Here is a 22,746-nt window from a genome sequence, read left to right as displayed (position 1 = left end):
AAATTTTGCTAAACTGATTTCTATTACATTTTATCCTCTGCAGGTGAGTAAGCCCCATCTCTCTACATGTACTATAGTCCCTCCTCTACTACAGATCAGTAACTTGCCTAGAACTTATAATATTTTTAATAGTTTTTTCCCAATTACATGTAAAGATAATTTTTTAACATTCAGTTTTTAAAAATTTTGATTTTCAAATTTTCTCCCATCTTCCCTCAGCTCCCCTCTCCCTAAAAAGGCAATAATGTACAATCATGTAAAATATGTTTCAATAATTAGTCACATTGTGAAAGAAACAGACCAAAAGGGAAAAAAAATTTTAAAAAATAAAGTGAAAAACAGCATGCTTCATTCTGCATTCAGACTCAATTGGTTCTTTCTATGGATGTAGATAGCATTTTTCCATCATGAGTCCTTTGAAATGATCTTAGATTGTGGTATTGCAAAGAAGAGCTAAGTTATTTGAAGCTGATCATCACATGATGTTGGTCTCCTTCTGGTTCTGCTTATTTCAATTTACATCAATTCATCAAAGTCTTTCCATGTTTTTCTGAAATCTGTCTGCTCATCATTTCTTATAGCACAATAGTATTCCATTACATTCATATACCACAACTTGTTCAGCTATTCCCCAATTGATGGGCATTCCTTCAATTTCCAATTCTTTGCCAACCATAGAAAAAAGTTGCCATAAATATTTTTGTACACATAGGTCCTTTTCCCCTTTTTGTAATCTCTTTTGGATACAGACCTCATAGTGGTGTTGCTGGATCAAAATGTATGTACAGATTGATTGCCCTTTGGGTGTAGTGGAACTTATCATCTTAGAGAGTGGCATGAATCCCTGAGAAAAATTTATGTAACTTATGCATGGTAACATAGCTAATATATGTCAGAGTCAGGAGCTGACCTCATGTCTTTCTCATTCCAAGACTAGACCTACCCACTGTACCATGTTGATCTTGTCTTTCAGCTCTTACAAAACATTTATGCACAATATGCCCAATTTAGCATGTAATTTCTAGAAGTCAGTGACTATTAGTTTAACTTGCTTAATAAATAGCTTAGAAAAGTATTTAGTGCATAATTTCTTATCTTTCTCACATCATATAGGCTATCATATAAGAGCCAATAGTTGAAGAGTAATTCCATAGTATTGAGAAAATGAATCATAGCCAATGAACATTCCCTTTAAGCAGTCCATCATATATATTTTTAGGGTCATACTTGTGTTCATTCTATCAACAATAATTTAAAGATTTTGCTTTGTGTGGACTCACAATCCAATGTAATTTATTCTTTAATAAAAGATTTAAGTGACGAGAGAATTTTGAAGTTAGAGAGGTATATTTTTAATTGTAGCACAAATAACTTCAAGATACTCAATACCTTTATTTGGTGCTCCATGGTAACATCTGCTATTTCAAAATAATTTTTTCTCTTAGATCCTGCACTAGATACCTAGAACAATGGCAGTGATTGCATTGGTGCTGTGTTGTAACCAATGACATGTATTAATTTGCCTCTGCCTGCTATTGTCTGAATGGGAAAGTCTGACAATACTTTCATCCTTAGATGAAGTCATTGCCCCACCTAGATGTCTAGCTCAAGATAATTGTCCTCTTTGGTAATCAGAAGTGTAAATTCATTCATTCATTAACATATATTTATGGAATAAGGTCTTAAACTTGTTTTTTTTTTCTCCAAAGCCCTTAACCAAAAGACACTCAAAAGACTTTACTGCAGTCAGTACAAACCCCAAAGCAAAACTATGAAGTCAGCAAAAAGAGTTCCAATGCTGTGAATATTTCTATTTTAATGCTCTTCATTATGCTCTTAGCTCTCCCACTGCCCCAGGCACTCGTTTTCACTTATTCTCTCTTTTCCATTGCTCTCACGGTGCTCCTTGATCTTTCAGAATGCACCCTTCCCTCTAGATCCCCTTCCACTTACTAAAACTTACTTAATTTCTTATTCTATAAAACACTGCTCTCAGCTAGTTGCCAAATTGAAAGGAATATGATAAAATAATTCATGGGAGGGTATAAATACCTGAAAAAACATAATAGGTTATTCTTCTCAGATGTATTTTCGTTGAAACTGGAGATGGATTCACAAACCAGTTTAAGTACCTAACAGATGAAATTTTGGTCCAGTAACAGGTTTGTTGGGGAGATTTTGCTTTTGTTTCATTGAGTTTTTTACCTGGGACTTTTCCTGTAACCTCATATCATACAAGGTGGGCACCCACCCTATTCTACATGTGATTAAAACAAGCACTAATTTCCAATCCATGAGTTTATGGACTTTCCTTCAAAATAAATTATGTTCTTATAGCATGAAGCATTATTGTAATATTTCCAAGATAACTTAATTCCCAGATACAACTGGTAACCATGGTGTATTTAGTCAAGATGTCATCAAAAACAGGAAGGGAGTTGCTCTGCTAGTGGTGGTACTGGCCTCAGGAATGAAGGTCAAGAAAAAACAGAATAGGAATAGAATTCAAAGTGAAGGAATCAAAAATTTTTATATCTCAAAAATAGTGGAGTTTTTTAGCTTAACTGGGGATTCTGAACAGAGTTAAGCCCTCTGACAGAGTTTGATCAGTTTCTTTTACTAGGGATTTACTCAGTATGATGAATAGAGCTAGGCATGGGTATTCAAGGATCTGATCTCTCCAGATGGCACACCCTCTTCTCACTTTTCTGAATATTCAAATTCTAACATTTCTTTAAAGCCCATCTCAAGCCTGCCTGATTCATGAAACTTTCTGCAAACACTGCAGCCCTCAATGGTCTTCCACCTTCTTCTAAATATATATGGAATTTGCTTTCAATCTATAGTATTTCCCAGCCATTTATTACCGTGTTTCCCTGATAATAAGACACTGTCTTATTAAATTTTTTGGACAGAAAAACACCAGAGGGCTTATTTTCAGGGGAGGGCTTATTTTAATGAACATTGACAGCAATTTTAATAAACAGGTAAATGTGAACAAAAAAAATGTACCTTTATTCAATAAGCAAATCACTGGGGAAGAACAGGATGATGCGCTCACGGCTGCAGCTCTGATTGGATGCAGCTCGGAGCACGGCGTGCATTTCATGGGGTGGGGAGGGGACGGTGCATACAGAGGGTACCATAATGTAGCATGTAGCGCAGGGGATCACCTTCACTACAGTAGCGATCTCAATAGGGCTTATTTTAGGGGGAGGGCTTATTTTCGGGATAGGTCTTATTATCGGGGAAACACGGTATGTGTAAAATCTTATATCATTATTTAACGTGTAAGCTTTTCCCTCTGTGCACTAGACAAAGAGCTCCTTGATGGAACTGTGTCTTATGTGTCTTTGTAGTCTAATGCAAAATATATAATGTAAAATATATGTGTTCAAAATGAGATATCTCAACTAATGTATATTGAATGCATTAATCTAATGAGTAAATGCTATTTATAGAATTTTACAATATATATGTATAATATTGAAAGTCTTCCTCAACCCAAACAAATAGCAGCAGAGATAGGTCTTCACTGAAACAAATAGGAATATAATATAATTTTTCAGAAAACTTCAAAATTTGCTATTATGTAGTGTATATATATATCCAAAAGAAAAGTACTCTTCTAATGAGCCAATCTAGCTTCCTTCCTGTTTTCTGAGTCAAAAAAAAAAAATAGGGAACAGATTTAAACTTGCCCCACATACTTTAGATAAATGGGTAAAATATTCAAGGCACACCTTAATATGCAACTTGACTTTTCCCTTCCTAAAATTACAAGCCAGATTGTAATAGAAACAAAAACTCCAACATGAATTAATCAGACTAAAAAAACAAAGTACTATGACCTCTTGGAGTCTAAACAGAGATGGCTTTGCTCCATAGTTTTAACAACAGTCTCTAAATCAAAATCTTACCATATTCTCCCAGTTACCCTCACATAAGGTGTTGCAGAAGACTTTTCTGCTGGTTCAGTTCTACCCACTTGAAACCCAAGGTCTTTATTTATTCTACAAATAATAAAGTCAGACAATCCTACAAGCAAAATGAAAGGTGAGGGAACAGCATAGAACCAGGTCAGCAAGAGTATTCTTAAATGACCAACACAAACCATTATTTCCTCAGTACTTCAATCAATCAAAAAACATTTATTAAGACACTGCTATGTGCCAGACACTTTGCTCAGTACTGGGTATTCAAAAAGAGGCAAACCCCCCCCCCCCCAAAAAAAAATCAGTTCCTGTCCTCATGAAACTTACAATCTAAGGGGGAAGACAACATGCAGATGAATATATACAAGGCACACTATATATATAGGATAAATACAAATTAATTAACAAAGGCAAGGCAGTGGGATAAAGAGGTAATGGGGATGGTTTCCTGTAGAAGGTGGAGTTATAGTTGAGATTTAAAGGAAACCAATGAGCTAAATTTAGAGCAGAGGAGGGAGAGCATTCCAGGCAGGGAACACAACCAGAGAGAATACCTGGAGTCAAGAGATGAGAGTGTCTTGTTGATGGAACACCCAAGAAGCCAGTGTCACTGGATTGAAGAGTGTGTGTTTTGGGGAGTAAAATATAAGGACACTGGAAAAGTAGGAGGGAGTTAGGTCATAAAGGGTTTTGAAGGTCAGAGCATTTTACATTTGCTCCTGGAGACAATTAAGAAGTCACTGGAGTTTTTTGAATTGGAAGGTGACATGATTGAACCTGCATTTTAGGAAAATCATTTAAGTGACTGAAGGACCAGCATATCCACCAACAGGCTATTACAATAATCCAGGGTTGATGTGATGGAGGCCCACACCAGAGTGGTGGCAGTGTCAGACAAGAGAAGGGAACATATTCAAGAGATGTCACAAAAGTGAAATTGACAAGCGTTGGTATGAGGAGAAATAATGAGGAAGCCAAGATGACACTTAGGTTATGAGTCTGAGGAACTGGGAGAATGGTGTCCTCCTGTACTGTAATAGAGAAGGTAGGAGTGAAGGAGGGCTTAGGAGGAAAGAAAATGAGCACTGTTTTGGAAATATTGAGTTTATGATATCTACTGAACATCCAGATTGAGATGTCTGAAAGGCAGTTAGAAATGTGTTGCGGGCGTTTGCCCTCACAACAGATCTAGACGACTAGCCCCACGGCCCTCTCACTTACCCATCCCGGGTCTTCGGTCGTCACTGGCCCCTCACGGGGAAAAAACACCAGACAGAAGGCGGAGGAGTGAAGCGGGGTGGTTTATTCTTCAGCAGTTACATGGCGGAGAGAGAGAGAGCCCTCTCACACGAGAAAATATATAGCGAATCCGAGCCAATCACATCGCAGTCTTACATTTATGACCTTATATGGTGATCACCCCATGGCCTTATATGGAGATCACCCCATCAAGCTTATACATATTCATTCAAAACAACCATGGCACCGCCCATAAACCCCTCCCCCTCCCCCATCAACTCCCCCTTTTTCTTTAAAGCAAACGAAAATCGGCAGTGCAAACTGCTAAGCTTCTCGCTACAGGCGACACAGGTGACCATGCTTCTTGCCCGAAAGACCACGGAAAAATCCCATTACCACTCAGGGGTCCTGTCCCAAGGACTCTGACGTGCGGTGCGGGGGCCTCTGGCTTAGGTCACCTACGATTCACTCGAACCTTACCCGTCGTAGGACACCGACACCCTGGGTCCTGTCTTAGGCGGCCGAGGAGGGAGGAGTTGCCCGTCATGGAGTCACCCCCGTCTTACCCCAGGTGTCACACGTCCTCCATGGCCTGGAACCATACCTGAGGATCTCCCCCCTCTTGGAGGGTAAGAAGGGCCTGTTGGGTCAGAAGCATGTAGCCATCCTGACGACGCCGTAGCTTGCGAACACAATACAAAAGCAAAATAATTACAAGAACAAACACCACGGTGGAGGAGGTTAAGCCTCCCCACTGTGAGAACCAGGTTGTAACATCATGCAGCCACTTAGACAGTCCGGAAAGAACGGCAGGATCGACAGAGGTGGAATTCACTGATGCAATAGCCAGTCTTAATTGTCTTATCTGTTGTTCGTATTCGGCAGACCAATTGCCTAGGAGGAGAGCGGAAAGTTGACGGGGCAGGTTAGCTGCTCTAGTAAAGTTCTCATACAAAACGGGAGTAACACATAAACCAGGCATACGCAGAGTACATCCAACTTGGGCTACCTCTCAGAGGACATCAACCTCCTCCTGAATCAGGTCCACCCTCTGATTCAGAAGCATCATTCCGGTATACAGATGCCCATTTATTCCCTCTTGGGCTGTCAAGGCCATGGTAACGGAGGCGCTCAGATTGGCAACCGCCATTGCAGTCGGCACAGCATAAGCCAAACTGGCGGCTGCTGCAGCAGCCGCAGCAGCAGCAACAGCAATGGCGGCAATAATGGCAGCAGAAATGCCGAAATCTCTTTTGGGCCTTAACTGCAAAGCAGAATTGGTAATGTTAAGTGGCCAGGGAACCCACCGTGGGAGGCGGAGGACAACTGCCAATGGGAACGCTTGAGCATTCCAGCAGGAAGAATAAAAGCAGTCATTCTTACATTGGAGAAGAGACTCATTGTGTCCTGTCCGATTGGAAACCAAAAACAGAAAGGGTTGCCAAACACAGACAGGTGTGGGTGGTATCTGTACGTACTTGACTGGCCTTGACATATTAAAATCGAAGGGGTCCAGTTCTGTCCATGTACCATTTCCCCACCCCATGACCCGGCCCAACAGCATGGCCATGGGGCGCAAATCCAAACAAGCGCCCCCCTCCCCACAGAGCAACCACAAATCAAAAGGGTTTGCAGTGACCCCAGGATCTTCATAATGAAGATGACGCGAGTAACAGTGGACATAAGAGGTTTAGCATCTTGGCAAGTCCAGTTGGTTGCCACACCCGCAGTAACATTACCAGAAGGGATGGGAGGGGAAAAGGTAAAAAACAGGTGCACAGGGACAGCTGCGGGTGACTGGCACTCCGTCCAGGGCCAAAAATCCTTGTGGCGGGAGGGCCGACAGCGAGGCTGGGCGCTGGGCTGGGGCCGCCACTCCCCTCCGCCCTCTCCACAAAGGAGACCACTGTTATCCTTCGCTCTAATCATTGTGCGGGCCGGCCAAAGTCCTCTCAATAAGGAGCCGTTCACCCTCTTGCTTGTAAAGTTGAGGCGGTCAGACCACACAGCCTCTTGAGGAAACAGCCCGACACATGGTGACAGTTCCGGATCGACTGTGGGTGTGATTTGAAAACATAACGTCCCATTAAGTGATATTGTCCTGTTACTTTCCACCGGCCTAGTGTCGTTGTTGAGGTGCAGAACAGGGAGCTTAAGGGTGTTGTTAACTGTAAATAAACGAGGAAAAACTTGTGCCGAAGAAGTCACAGGCATGGGTCTCGGGAAGGTGGAAAGCAGTCCCCAGCGTAATTCCGTCACGGCATTCTCAGCAAGGAGACCCAAGATGAGGAGGGTGAGTCGACAATCTGAAAGACAAGAAGAACAAGAATTCTCCTCACCCCCCAACCTGTCGGGGGTGGTGCCTTAATCAAGATCCCTAACTTTGTGAAGGGGCACCCATTGCTGTACCGCTGTTGGGTCATTATTTGGAAAAAAAGGAAAGGTGGCCGGGCCTTCTTCCAACCACTTTTACAGGGCCGTGCCATTGGCCCCCCTTATCCTGCCACATTACCCTGGAACCGGGCAGTGCCCGACTAGGTGCGGGGAGGGTCAATGGAGAAGAGGTGGTGTTCTCACTAGAGGTGCTCCAGAACCTCATGGCGGCAGTGGTGCCGTCATCTCTAACTTGCAGGAAATTTAAGGTAAAGACAACCTGGGCCAACTCTTGACGAGTGACCGACCTGCATATTCCCCCTTTTTGTTTAAACAGGACGGTCTTAAGTGTACGGTTTGCCCGTTCAACAAGGGCTTGCCCGGTAGGGTTGTAGGGGAGGCCTGTAGCATGTTGAATAGAAAATTCAGTACAGAACAAGGCAAAAGCCTTGGAAGTATATGCCGGGCCATTATCAGTCTTTAAGGCTAATGGCACTCCTAGGATAGAAATCATTTCATAGAGGCGTGGGTGCAGTGTGGATTAAACAGGGTCAACATTGCCTCCATATCCTCTGCTACTTGGGTGGGGACCTCAAAGTCAGGAGAGCCTTCTAGGCCGGTCACTACAGCTGGATGGAAAGGCAAATGGGCAGGGACTGTTATCGCCTCTCCAGGGGGAAGTGTAAAGATGGAGGGTTGTTTTCCAGGAGAGACCCTGACTCTTACAAGCTGAGGATAATTGCCGCTTAACGAGGATGGGGGAGGGGCCCTGCGGCTGGGCCCCTCCACCCGCCGTTTCCCTGCGGTTGAGATCCGGGGGAGACCCCGGGCTCCAAAGGGGCTTGTTCGCTGCCCTGTTTATTCTTGGCGCGACAAAACCGCGCTATGTGGCCAAGGCGTCCACAGTTAAAACACTTAGGAGGTGTTCCCCTAGAGGTGGCTTTGCACTGGGCCTTATAATGGCCGTATTGACCACATTGAAAACAAGCCTGCTTGCCGGGACCTTTCTGGGCTGACGAGCTGAGTTGTTGTATAGCCGCCAAGAGGCTCTGTTCCCTCTCTGTATTCGAGACTGTCAATTTTTCCAGCGCCTGTACAAGCTGGCGGTCCCTATCCTGGGCAGTGCAAACCAACTGTGCAATCGGATTTTCCGGGGGCAGGTCCATTAACTTATCTATGACGTCCTCCAAGGGGGCCTCCGATGGCAGGGATGCCACCGCAGCTGCCTCCCTGGAGCGCAGGCCTTCCTTAACCAATTGCTTAATGAGTATATCCATTCCAGGGCCGCTGCCTAGGGTCCTATGGACCGTCTCCTGAACTTGGTTAACAAAAGAAAGGGGGGTCTGATCAGGTCTTTGTTTCAGGCCAACTAATTTAGGGCCCCCTGTCATACCCTTGGCAGAAACCTTCTCCCAGGCCGCTATGTGTGCGGCCTTGACATCATCTAATTCTAACTGCCCATAGGCTGCCTGCACGGCCGGGTTGGAAAAATGGCCAGTGCCACAAATTAAGTGCTCAGTGTCTTGAGGGGCCCTGCCGGGTCTAAGTTGGGCCAAATGCCGGGCCTCCCTCTTCACTTGTGCCTGGAAGGCAAGATGCATAGCAGGGTCTAGACAGGACATAGCTAGCTCGTCAAAATCCCCCGGGGTCCAGGGGTGAGCGGTCACTAGGTTCATAAGTAGCCTCCTAACATAAGGTGAAGAAGGGCCATACTTAGTCACCGCCTCTTTGAACTCTTTCAGTGTCTTATATGGGATGGGAGAATGAGTACGCTGACCCGTAAGGGGATCAGTCAAAATGGGATAGACATCCCAAGAGGCGAAGTCCACCTCCGCGCCCGCCTCCGCCGCCACACGGAGGCTCCGCCTTATTAACCCCTCTCCCTCACAAATATTCGCCTCTCCCCTTTTCTCATAATGAGGAGGCGGGGGCGGAGGGTAGGGAGGGGCGACATATGCGGAACTAGCAGCGAAAGACGGGGCAGGACAGTAATTGCCTGGCAAACAGGAGGTGCTTGGTGGCAAGGCGGAGGTAAAGGGCGCGGAAGTGGGGAGCACGCCCCCTGCATCCGTTTCCCCTTTGTTCTCCCGTCTCTCCCTCCTCTCCCAACGTGAGGGAGTGTCCTTCCGGGTCCTTCTTCTCTCCCTCGATCCCCGGGCGCCATCTTGGCGCCCACTCCTTTTACCTTCATCTTCCCCTTCTGAACTGCTAGCGGAACTATCCGCCGCCTGATTCATTACCAAAGCTCTTAAGTCCTCCCACGGATATTGACCGAAGCCCCCTGGGTCCTTCAATTCCTTGTTCTTCCCTTTTTCTAACTCTGAATCTGACCCGGCTAATGAGGAGCCTACCTGTGTGGCCAAGGACCGGGAAGCGGCAATCGGAGAAGGATTCAATGCCGCGTCCACTATCTTAAAAACCGAAAAATCAGTGGGTGTTAGCGAACCAGGGCAGCCATTCTCAAAAGCTGCCATCTGCTGTCCCACAACTCTCCATCTATCGGCCTGTATGCCGACATGCCTGACCCAAGGGCATATGTCCCAGATCTTATCTATAAACTCCCTACAGGTCTTAATGGGGATTTTTGCCCCCCTTTGGGCGCAGAGCTTATAAAGTTGCGCCGCTATCACCCCTTTCTCCTCCGGCCTAAATACAGGGATACTATGCCCTGTTCCCATCCTGTCCTCTTCCCGAGGCTACAGTGGCCTCGAGGCTGCCTGGCGACTGGAGCAGACCAGCTGCGTCCAGCAGGCCGTCCGCCAGCTAGTCGTCCCGAAAGGTCGAGCCCCACGTTGGGCGCCAAAATCTGTTGCGGGCGTTTGCCCTCACAACAGATCTAGACGACTAGCCCCACGGCCCTCTCACTTACCCATCCCGGGTCTTCGGTCGTCACCGGCCCCTCACGGGGAAAAAACACCAGACAGAAGGCGGAGGAGTGAAGCGGGGTGGTTTATTCTTCAGCAGTTACATGGCGGAGAGAGAGAGAGCCCTCTCACACGAGAAAATATATAGCGAATCCGAGCCAATCACATCGCAGTCTTACATTTATGACCTTATATGGTGATCACCCCATGGCCTTATATGGAGATCACCCCATCAAGCTTATACATATTCATTCAAAACAACCATGGCACCGCCCATAAACCCCTCCCCCTCCCCCATCAGAAATGCAAGATTGAAGGTGAGCAGAGAGTTTGAGACTGGATAGGTAGATTTGAGACCTCAGCATAGAGATGATAATTAAATCCATGGAAACTGATGAGATCATCAAACAAAGTAGTATAGAGGGAGAAGAGGACCCAGAATAGAACCCTGAAGAACTCCTACAGTTAGAGTGCATGATCTGGAGGAACACCCAGCAAAGGCGGCAAAGGAGGAGTGGTCAGATAGGAAGAATGAAAACCAGGAGAGAATGATGTCCTGAAAACCTAGAAAGAAGAGAATATCAAAGAGGAGAGAGTGATAAAAAATGTCAAAGGTCGCATTGAGGCCAAAGAGAATGAGGATTGAGAAAAGGTCGTTGGATTTGGCAACTAAGAGATTAGTAGCAGTTTTGGAAAAAGCAGTTTTGGTGGAATAAAGTTGTTAACGTGATTGTAAAGAGTAAGAAAATGAATGACAGGAGAAAAAGTGGAGGCACCCATTATAGATTACTTTTTTCTAGGAGTTTAGTTACTAAGGGCAAAAGAGATATAGAATGCTAGTTAGAGGGTATAGAAAGATCAAGTGAGGATTTTTTCAGTATAGAGGGAGACATGGACATCTCTGTAAGCTGTAGGAAATGAGCCAGTAGACAGAGGAGATTGAAAATAAGTGGAAGAGGGGAGGCCAGGTAGCACAGCGAGTAAGAGCACTGGCTCCAGTGTTGGGATGACCTGGGGATCAAATCCAGGCTCAGACACTTAGCACCCACCCAGAAACACCTGGCCGTGTAACCTTGAGCAAGTTACTTAACCCCAATTGCTTAGGGGTGGCCAGGTGGCTCAGTGAGTACGAGCACTGGCTCCAGTGTCAGGATGACCTGGGGATCAAATCTGGGCTCAGATACTTAGCACCACACCCAGAAATAACTGGCCGTGTAACCTTGAGCAAGTTACTTAACCCCGATTGCTTAAAAAAAAAAAAGAAAATAAGTGGAAGAGTGGGGCAATCTGTTGGAGGAGATAGGATGGAATGGGATCTCTTGAACAAGTAGAGGGGTTAGTAAGGCTAATTCATCATGTGAGATAAGTGTAATGGAGAAGAAAGTGGTAAAAGGCATCTGAGCATCAGAAGATGAGGACTTTAAGGGTCAGTGATTTCATCAGTGTACTTACTCTTTCAACACTGATAGGAATCATAGCATATCTGTCACATTACAATGTATCTAGAACTTTAAAAATAACATTATATATATATATGAATTGTTGTGACTGAAAAACATTCATCACCCTGTGGTCAGATTAGTGATCTGCCTTTCTGATCTGGTCATTAATGGAAAAAAGGCACAATTCATCTCTGAGACCAATTAAAAACTTTCTAACTTGGAAGGAGCAGTTATAACTTTTTTCCTACTGCTATAAGCTTTGAGAACCCAGAGACAACTCCATTACATGATGAGATGCAGCCAGTTTAGATGGGGTCTGTTACACTCACTTGTAGTTTACCCTTCAAACTACCACTTGATTCTTACTCTTTTTAAAACATTTATCATCTCAAACTCTAGAGTGATCAAAGGGTGTGCTTGGATATTTTCTTTCTCATTGAAAAAAGTTGCTAACTCTTCCCACTAATGAATTACCTCAAGCTCTCATCCCAGTTCATTAGATATGCTAGTTAATAAAATTAAGAACTCTCCTAATAGCTTACTTTTACTTTACTAAATAGGAAAATATCTTAATCTCACATGATATTAAATCAAAGCATATAACATTTATTAATTATTTATAATATTTTGAGACACTAAAGAACACAGCCAGAACCCACTTAACCCCTCACTCTAACACCCAATGACTTCTTACTTATAAAAATTCAGTTCTACATATTCAGTTTCTTTCAAGATACAAAGTATAATTTCCTCTTAAAAATCCTCTTAAAGATAAAAGTGAAAATAGCCTCATCAGAAAAGAATATCTCTCCATATCATTTCTCTCTGTCTTCTCTAGGTTTTCCTCAGTCACAACAGGAAACAATCTCTTCATTTCTCTCAAACTATCATTTTTGGTAGTCTCTCTCCACAGCTTATCTCATAGATCCATATAGATAAAAAGCCAAAACCTCATAATCTCTTCTTGACTCCATAAGGAAAAGCATCTCATGGTAAGGCATTTTTCAACTGTCAACTCAAAACTTCCAGCACAAACCATCCTTTTTCCAGAACATTCCATTTGACCCTTAAAGATAGAGTAACAGGTTTGTTTGTTTTTTAGTCTCTGTGAGAAAGGCATTTTAAACAATGGTTATAGATACATGACCACTAGGTTAATCTAGGCAAACATGTACACCTAGGGAATGTATAAGGAATATGTAGGGGAAAATAAGTAAAAAGGAGAAGAGATGAGTATTTTGGAAATAAACAGAAACATTTCTAGTAACTTGCATGTTTTATAAACCTGTGTCAGTTATGCAAGAAAAATATGCAGTATAATGAAGGTAGAGATTCCTTCATTTTTCATATACAATACTTCCACTGAACTTTTCACACTACCCACACTCATACCAATCAGCTACTTGAAACCAAGCAATGCCAACAAGAGAACACAAATAGTGGTTATGTTTATACAAACATTATTTGAGCCATAAAACATGAATAAACTTCCTGTCTGCTTTCTAAGGGAAAAAAAAAACCCTCCTCAATCCAGCCACAGTCCATTGTCTAGGAAGTGTGCCATTATGATAACAAAACTACTCTAAATATTTATACACATGTTTATTCCTTTTCCTTATTACCCCCAAGGACACAAGATACTGACATCCCTTTCCTTCCTCCTCTAGAATAAAGAAAAATAAACATGAAACCACAAAGAGTTCCATCAACACCAAAATGTAGGTGAATTTTAAAAATATATATATAAAGAATATTGCCTCCAAGCCAGTAATTTTTATCTGTAATTATGACAAAGGCTTAGACTAGCTAAATGGTAGAAAAAGAATCTGGTTTTTAATAGAAAGAGACAATAAGACACACAAATCACTTATTCTTACATTCTACATTACTATTACCCCTCCCCCACTCCTACCTTGATTTCTTTCTCATTTAATTTTCCCTGTAATTTCTCTCTGTTTCCAATGATACCTCCAAATTTTTTGAGGCTTTGCATATAGCTGCTTTCATTTTGTTGTCTTCTTCTGAGTTTGTTTTTTGACCTTCCCTGTCACCATGGTAACTTTCTATGGTCAGGCTCTTTGTTGTTGTTGTTCATTCATTTTTTCCAGCCTATTTCTTGACTTTTAACTTTATATTAAAGTTGGGCTCTGCTCTTGGGGTGGAGAGGGCACTATCTCAAGCTTCAGGTTTTTTATGCTGCTCTTTTCAGAGTTAGTTCTTGGGATATATAAGTTTTGGGTTCTTCCAAAGTGGTATTAACTAAAGAAAAGTGTGGTCACTGCTCTCTCATCCTGTGCTCTGATCTGTAAGTGACCACAAGTACTGTTTTTCTGCCATGGAACTATGCCCAGGGTTTCCTGCTCTTGCTAGTGTTCCCCCTTACCCTGGGGCTGCGACCAAGAACTGTATATGGGCAATGCAGCAGAGCCCTGTTCCCAATGCCAGCAAAGCGTACCCTGTAATCTCCTTCTGACCAGTTTTCTGACCCCTTTCCCATCTGTAGGCTGAGAGTTCTGGAAGCTGCTACCAATTCAATAGCACCCAAGGCCTGGTGCTAGCTTACTGAGCATGGCCTGCACAGAACTGAGGTCCACTCTCACCCCAGTGAGACAGACCTTTTCTATTGACCTTCTAAGTTATCTTGTGCTAGAAAGTTGTTTCAACCTGTCCTTTTGTTGCCTTTCTGCCACTTTAGAATTCATTTTGAGGTACTATTTTAACATTGTTTATAGGGGAACTTGGTAAAATTCAGGTGAGTCCCTGCCTTTACTCTGCCATCTTGGTTCCACACACCCCCATCCCATTTATTTTATTTTTTGATACAGCAAAAGCTCAGTTCATAATGTTTGGGTTAATGAGCTATGAATAATGAGTTAATTTTTCAGGTAACTGAAAATTTAGTATTGAAACATTTTAACCATTTGAATAAAATTAAAATATATTTCTATGTATCAGTGAATAGCAAAAGTTTGGCATAATTCATATTTCTCAATAGTACAGAGTCATCATTATGAACAATACTTACTACACTGTGCCTTTAGGAGCTATTGAGATATATCCAGCTGCTTGTCCCTTCAGTAAATACCCCAAACTGCTGCACTATTCTAGTTGGCATGCTGTTAAATAAGATATAAGAAGGCAATCCTTATGCCCCAGTTGCTAGTGTCCTCCTTTCAGAAATACATGCATATAAACAAATTATATATATATATGTATATATATATAAACATATATGTGTATGGCTATATTTGCATTTTTTCTATGTACCTGCTGTTTTCTCATGAATAGAATGGAAACTCCTTGAGGGGAGGCATTTATTTTGTGTCTTTGTATCCCTAGGGCATGGCAGAGTGAATGTCTACACATAATAGGTGTTTATGGATTGTAGAATGAATACAACTCATAAATTTGTAGTCTGTTAGAGTTGTAACAGACCTTAGAGATCATATAGTGTGCCATAGAGTCCATTAGGAATAATTAGGATATGAGAATAGAATGTGAATGTTTTGAGAACAAGAACTGTTTCTTTTTTTGGTCTTTTTATCCCTGCATGTAGGATAGTGGCTTGCACGTAGTAGATGCCAAATAAGTGCTTGATGACTTGAAATTGAATTGAATGTGCAGATCTTAGATTGTTATTCCACTGAATGCTACCATTTGTAATCTTCAAGTTGGTGCTTCTCTTCTCTATTCTCATTTTTCACCACAGCCTCTTGTTGTCTTTATTATAGCTTCTAATCTCAAACTGCTGCTTCTGCTGTTCAGTGCTCCTTCTGCCTATTTCTTATTTTCCTTCTTCTTTGTATCTTTTCTCTGCTTCTATTGTTGTCTCAGTTTTAACATTAGGGAATATCTTAAGCAACCATAGTCAGCCAATAAGCAATTTGCTTTTTTTCTGGTTGGCAATGGGACTAATCATATAACATCATTTGTCATCATGGCAGGAAAACATAGATAGTGCAGGAGTGATGGTCTGGGAAAGAAGTAAGAGGTGGAAGGACTAGTGGTCAAGTGAACAGTGAGAATGAAGAATAGGTTTTGGAGTTGTGAAGGAGAGGAAAAAGTAGGATGACAACACTGTGATGAGATAAGTGAACTTCAGAGTTCATAAACATGGAAGTGCTCATCTCTGTGTGTAGCAGAGGTAGGGTAGAAGAGTAAGATAACAGAAAACAAGTAAGTTTAAAAAAGTGAGAGATTAGGATGGGTGAGGGAATATCAATAGGTACACTAAAGTTTCCTAAGATTCAGACCAGAGCAGGGTAGGAGAGAAAGTCTATGAGACATATGCTAATTGAAGAAGAAAGAAGAATGTCCTGGAGATAAGTAGACAATGACCACCAGAATCATGACTGAGGGATAAATACAGATTTTATGAACCTCAAATGAAGGGAGATTACTGAATAACAGTGGCAGATGGAAAATCTAGAAATGACAATAAGGAGCAAAGAGTATTCTAACTCCCTCACCATAATCAGTGAGTGGGTTGAGGTATGAGTAAAGGTACAACCGGTGTTGAAAAGAGCAGTCAGTGAAACTGTGTCATCAAGCCAAAAAATGGAAGAAGTGAAAAAAGGAAAGGGTTTAAGATGAAATCTAGTTTATTGCTTGCGGAGCAGACTTTCAGAGAACACAGTGGATAGAGTAAGTTGCTTTAGAGTGGGATGTTGGAAAGGCTGGATGGAGGGGGATAGAAATAAGGGAGCAGGCAGATGAGGACTAGGGCAGGCTGATGACTGGGGAAGAGTTGAAAAATCACAACTGGAAGTTCAGAATCACTGGGCTGGGAGAGTCTAACAAAGTGAAAGTACATTAGTCATTTATGAATTAATTCAGGTATATTATTCTCCATAGAGGCATAGCCTTATGGAAGATGCATAGTAGTCTCTAGAGTTGCAGGCCCTGGAGGTCAAGGATCATAATGGGACTGACCTCTCATTCAAATCCGAAATTCCATGGACTCCAATATGCCATTCAAAACTTCATGCCATTTGAAAGTCCCTCTCTCTATAAGTGAATTCTACTAAGTATTTAAAAAAATTCATTCTAATACAAAGTAAACTGTTCAAAAAAAGTAGAAAGAGGTTCTACCAAATTCCTTCTATGATGCAAATATGATCTTGATACCTAAGTCAGGGATAATCAAAACAGAGAAAGAAAACTATACACGATTATCCCTAATGAATATGAATGCAAATATTGTAAATAAAACATTAGCAAGGAGACTACGGCAACATAAAATGAAACTCATACATCATTACAAGGGTAGATTTATACCAGTAATGCAGGGCTGATTCAGTATTAGGAAAACTATAAATATAACTGACCATATTAATAACAAAAACAACAAAAATCATAGGATTATTTCAATAGATGCAGAAAAACCTTTTGACAAGATATAACATCCATTCCTGTATTTTTTTAAACTAGAAAGAATAGGAATAAATAGAACTTTTTTTAAAATGATAAGTAATATCTATTTAATACCAATAACTGGTATTGTCTGTAATGGGGATAAGCTAGAAGACTTTCCAATAACATCACAGGTAAAGCAAGAATGCCCATTATCATCATTACTTTTCAATATTGTACTAGAAACACTAATTATAGTAATAAGACAAGATAAAGAAATTAAGTGAATAAGCCTTTACAAAGAGGATAAACTATCGATTTTTGCAGATGATTATGATGGATTACTTAGAGAACCCTAGAGAGTCAACTGAAAAAACTAATTGAAACAATGGACATCTTCAGCAAAGTGGCAGGCTATAAAATAAAACCACACAAGTCATTAGCATTTTTGTATATGACCAAGAATATCCAGCAGGAAGAGATAGAGAAATTCCATTTGAAACAACTACAGAGAGTACAAAATATTTGGAAGTTTACCTGATAAACACACCCACAAGAACACAATTACAAAACATTCTTCATACAAATAAAGACAAATCTAAATAATTGGAGAAAAGGGAGTTGCTCATGGGTAGGCTGAACCAATATAATAAAAATGACAATACTAAGTTAATTTACTTCATAAGTATCATACCAATCAAATGCCAAAGGATTACTTTAGATAGCTAGGGGAAAAAATAGTAACAAAATTCATCTGGACAAAAAAATAAGTCAAGATTATAAAAAGAATTAATAATTTTTTAAAAGTGGGAAGGAAAGGGATCTTTAAAAATCAGATCTCAAACTACACTAAAAAGCCATATCACCAAAATATAATTTGATACTGAGTAAGAAATGGAGAGGTCAATCAATGGGGAAAAAAATAGGTGCTGAATATTCAGAATCAAATAAGCATAGTAACCTAGTGTTTGATAAACCCAAAGATCATAGCTATTGGGCAAGAACTGACTATTTAATGAAAATTGTTGAGAAAATTGGAAAGTTTTCTGACCAAACTAAGCATAGAACTACATATCATACCACATAACAGTGTAAGCTGAAAACCATGTAGCTAAAACTAGAAGAGAAGCAGGAAATGGGGGGGGGGGGGGGGGGGGGAGGAGGGAGGGCAGAAATCTTTGGAACAAGTTTAATCTGGTAAAGGTCTCTTTTCTAATATATACTGGAAACTGAGCAAAATTTATTAGAATAAGAACTATTTCTCAGTTATTAAATTTCTGCAATAACAACAGCAAATGATAAACAACTTTGAAAGACTTAGGAACTCTGATCAACAAAATGTCCTACTATAATTCCAAAGAATTCATAATGAAATATGCTATCCACCTCCAGATAGAGAGCTGATGGACACAGATCAAATCAGTTCTTTTCCTTTCTTTTCTTTTGCTTTCTTTTCTTCTTTTGCTTTCCTTTTCCTTTCTTTGATATGGTTAACGCAGGAATTTGTCTTACTTGACTACATATTTGTAATGGATTTTTTTGCCCTCTCAATGGGCAAATATGGATATGGAAAGGGGAGAGAAAGAAAATTCAAAACTGAATATGAAATAAAATTGAATTTTTTAATTACTTAATTGATTTTTTGATGTTCCTTTCTCAATTAGATCTTTGAAGTTCTTCTCTCAGAATACATTTCTGTAAGCAACTGAAATAATTTCCATTACTTCAGTATTCATTTAAATAAGCATGAGTCATATCTCCCCCTGCATATGCAACACAAAGCACAGGTGACCTACCTTGACTGAAGTATTAAAAATATAAGCTACCTGAGGGCAAGACCTATTTATAGATACATAATAAAATGATTGTTGATTGATTGATTGATAACTATGTGATGATGTGCAAGTAATAGAGCCTACCTGAACCTTGGGCATCTCTCTAAAGCTATGAGTTACAGCTGCATTTCAATGTACATTGGAAAAGAGAGTTCTCACAATGCAATACCCACCCATGGTGTATGTACATCACAGGGTGCAAAAGATGCCAAAGGTCTATCCCTGAGTGTCAGGTCTCATTGGCCTGATATTTTTCTAACCCAGCATTACTGTCCTAGAAAATGTAGAGGGAAAAAGGAGCCATTTCTATTTTTGGTGAATTGTGTCCTTATAATATTCTTGTAAGCAAATTTATTTTGACTGAATTTTTTTGAAGGGGGGACAACATGAGAGTTTCACTGAATTCCATTCCTGAACCTGAATCACTAGATTTGCCTTAGCTAGGCCTAGCCCAGAATAGTGAAAAGCATGGGAAAAGATCAAGAAATGACAAGGTATAGTTGTAATACAGGGTGAATGAAGAGGGTTATTATATTTAAAAGATTAGAAAGGTAGGTTAGAGCTAAATTGTGGAGAGTTTACAATCCCAGGGTAGGATGCTGATATTTTATCTGGTAAACTACAAGGAGTCACTCTGAAGGTTTTTGAACATTGGAGTGATATGTTTAGCCTTGTGCTTTCAGAAGATTCCATGACTGGATAAAAAGTGAAGGATGTATTAAAATGGGAAGAGAATAAAGACTAAAAAACCAGTTATAAAGTTAATGAAATCCAGGTAAGAGATGAGAGACTGAGTAGAAAAGGGAGAACAGATGCAAGAAGGATTACAGAAATAGCACCTAAAGATTTTCACAATTAATTGGATATAAGCATGGGTACATTGTTAAGTCTTTAACAAATGGTTCTCTCCTCAAAAAAAATATACACAGGACACACTTTTAAATTTAATCTGCAGTTATTTACTCTCACTTTCTTAAAAGTGCAGCAATAAATTGCTAATTTCTGAGGTGTGAATGCTCACACTGAAAATTTAACAATCGTTCTCTCTGACCTTCAGATCTGGATTCAGCATACCCCTGGATGTAAAAGAGAGAAAAGAGTCGGAGATGTTCCCAAGGTTTGAAAATCCAAGTGACTGGGAAGATAATGGTATCAATAATAGAAAAAAGTCCAACAAATATTTATTAAATTCTTAGTGTGTGCCAGACATTATGGTAAGTATTAGGGATGAAAGGAAGGAAGGAAGGAAGGAAGGAAGGAAGGAAGGAAGGAAGGAAGGAAGGAAGGAAGGAAGGAAGGAAGGAAGGAAGAAAGGAAGGAAGGAAGGAAGGAAGGAAGGAAGGAAGGAAGGAAGGAAGGAAGGAAGGAAGGAAGGAAGGAAGGAAGGAAGAACAGTTCCCGTCCTCAAGGGGAATTTACATTCTAATGATGTATATCAAAGACTCTATAAGGTAAACAGGAGGCAATCTCAGAGGAAAGGCACTCACATTGAGGGGCACTGAGAAAGGCTTTTTGCAGAAGGTGGGATTTGAGCTGAGACTTGAATGTATCTGGAGAAGCCGGGAGGCAAAAGGAGAAGGGAGAGAATTTCAGATATAGGAGATAGCCAATAAAAAATTCACAGAATCTTGAGAAGAGTATGAGGCATGTGTGAGGCAACAGGGTCACTGGATCTTTGATTATGTGAATGTGTTTCTTACACTTTATTAAGTGTAAGAAAACATGAAAGGCAGGAAGGGACCAGGTTGTGAAGGGCTTTAAAAGTCGAATAGAGTAGGGGAGGCTAGGAGGCTCAGTGAGTAAAGCGCTGGCCCTGGAGTCAGGAGGACTGCAGTTCAGTTCAGGCCTCAGACACTCAACACCCACACACAAAAAAACTAGCTGTGTAACCTTGGGCAAATTACTTAACCCCAATTGCCCTCCAAAAGGCAAAAAAAAAAAGTTGAATAGAGTGGCCTGGAAATAATAGGAAGCCGGTGGTGTTTATTGATTAAAGAGGTGGTATAGTAAGATCTGTGCTTTAAGATCACTTTGACAGCTGAATGAAGGGTGGAGTGGATAGGGAAGATACGAATCAGGGAGAGCAACCAGAAGGCCATTTCAAAAGTTCAAGGATCAAGTGATGAGAGACTTCACCAGAGTGGTGGCACAATAAGAAGAGAAAAGGGGGCATATATACAAGAGATGTTACAAAGGTAGATTTAACAGGACTTGGCAACAGACTGGATATGGGGAAATATAAGAGAGAGAAAGGAGTCCAGGATAAGAACTAGGTTGTGAATCTGAGTGACTGGGAGGATGATGGTGCCCTTGACAGCAATGAGGAAGTTAGGTATTGGATAGTAGGAAAGGGAGAAGAGAAGTGGGCTCAGGACAGAGCCTTGGGGACATCCATGGTTAGTGGACATAACTTGGATATAGATCTAGCAAAGGAGGTTGAGGAATGGGTGAGACAGAAGTAGAGGAAAACCAGGAGGGAGCAGTATCATGAAAACCTAGAGAGAGAAAAAGAGCATCAAGGAGAAGTGGATGATTGACAGTCTGCAGAGATCAAGAAGGTTAAGGATTTGGCAATCATAATCATTGCTAACTTTGGAGAGGGCACTCAGTTAAATAATGAGGTGAGAAACCAGAATGCATAGAGTTTTTAAAGGAGTTATTGGGGAGGAAATATAGGCAATGAATTTAGTCATGAAAAGGAGAAAGATATAATGACAGCTTATGGTTATAAAAGAATTAAGCAAAAAAAAAAAATTAAGGATGAGGAAGATATGCACATGTCTGTAGACAGCAGGAAAGCAACCAGTAGATTGGGAGAGACAGGACTGGTAGGAGAATGGGGATGATAGAGGGGACAATCTGCAAGAGAATACCAGATAGAATAGGATCAAGGATGTTTCCAGAATGGTCAACCTTGGCAAGAAGAAAGGCAAACTCTTCATGTGAAATGGAGTGAAAAAGATGGCAAAGGAAGACATCTAAGTTATGCAAGATAAGAGGAAAAGAGAGAGCTCTCAGCAAATGCCTTAATTTTTTCAGTCTGAGGCAAGGTCCTCAGCTGAAAGAGTTGGGGGGAGGAAAGCCGTAAGAGTGATCATTTGGAGGAGGTGGGTATAAAAGCCTTTCATTAAGTGAACAAAATAATGACAGTATTGGGAGGATGTAAAGGAAAAGGCTTTCTGCCTAGGACATAGTTATAGATACAGGTGTTTACAATTCAGGGATGCTAGGTCCTTGAGAGCAGGGACTATATCTTACAATTTTACTTATCTGACCCAGCAGCAAGCAGACTTTCTTGAAAATTATTACAATGATGATGATGCTGATGATAATTATTATTACTATTACTAAGCAGCTAGGTAACACAGTCAATTGAGAACTGTACCTGAAGTCAGGATTCCTAAGTCAAAATCTGACCTCAGATGATTCCTTACTGTATGACTATAGCAAATCATTTAACTTCTACCTGCCTTAGATTCCTGATCTGTAAAATGGAAATGACAATAATATTAGCACTTGTTATTACAAAGATAAAATTAGATATCTGTAAAGCTCTTGCAAAACTTAGAGCATTTATTGCTAGCTAATAACAATAACAGTCCCAAAGAGCCTAACATCTTTAGCATACTCCAAGAAAAGATAGAGATTGAAGGTTTCAAGCTGAATCCAAAGGTTACATTGAGACTAGGGATAAAGGCAATAGCTA

At 40.9% G+C, this 22,746-nt stretch overlaps 1 protein-coding gene across 3 annotated transcripts in view; it reads right to left on the bottom strand.

Annotated features, from left to right (window-relative positions):
- The window catches only part of LOC138144429 (uncharacterized), a 70,963-nt gene that overhangs the window by 15,593 nt on the left and 32,624 nt on the right, over positions 1 to 22,746 (bottom strand). Inside the window, exons 1-2 of one of the 3 annotated variants that reach the window (XM_069065737.1) lie at positions 10,417 to 18,338; positions 4,316 to 7,480 (exon numbers count right to left, since the gene is read on the bottom strand). The exons of 1 other annotated variant lie outside the window; for it this stretch is intronic. In XM_069065737.1, the coding sequence (XP_068921838.1) occupies positions 6,435 to 7,480; positions 10,417 to 10,420 (1,050 nt within the window). In that variant the 5' untranslated portion in view covers positions 10,421 to 18,338 and the 3' untranslated portion in view covers positions 4,316 to 6,434. Of the gene's footprint in view, positions 1 to 4,315; positions 7,481 to 10,416; positions 18,339 to 22,746 lie in introns of those variants that run through there. One more of the 3 variants, XM_069065738.1, reaches the window with a different exon arrangement.

The sequence above is a fragment of the Petaurus breviceps genome, unplaced genomic scaffold (genome assembly GCF_028583685.1).
Source record: "Petaurus breviceps papuanus isolate PSGF00001 unplaced genomic scaffold, PetGlider_PUasm1.0 90700, whole genome shotgun sequence".
In the NCBI taxonomy this organism is placed as follows: domain Eukaryota; kingdom Metazoa; phylum Chordata; class Mammalia; order Diprotodontia; family Petauridae; genus Petaurus; species Petaurus breviceps.
The sequence above is the reverse complement of the archived record's forward strand: the minus strand, read 5'-3'. Positions and strand labels throughout refer to the sequence as shown.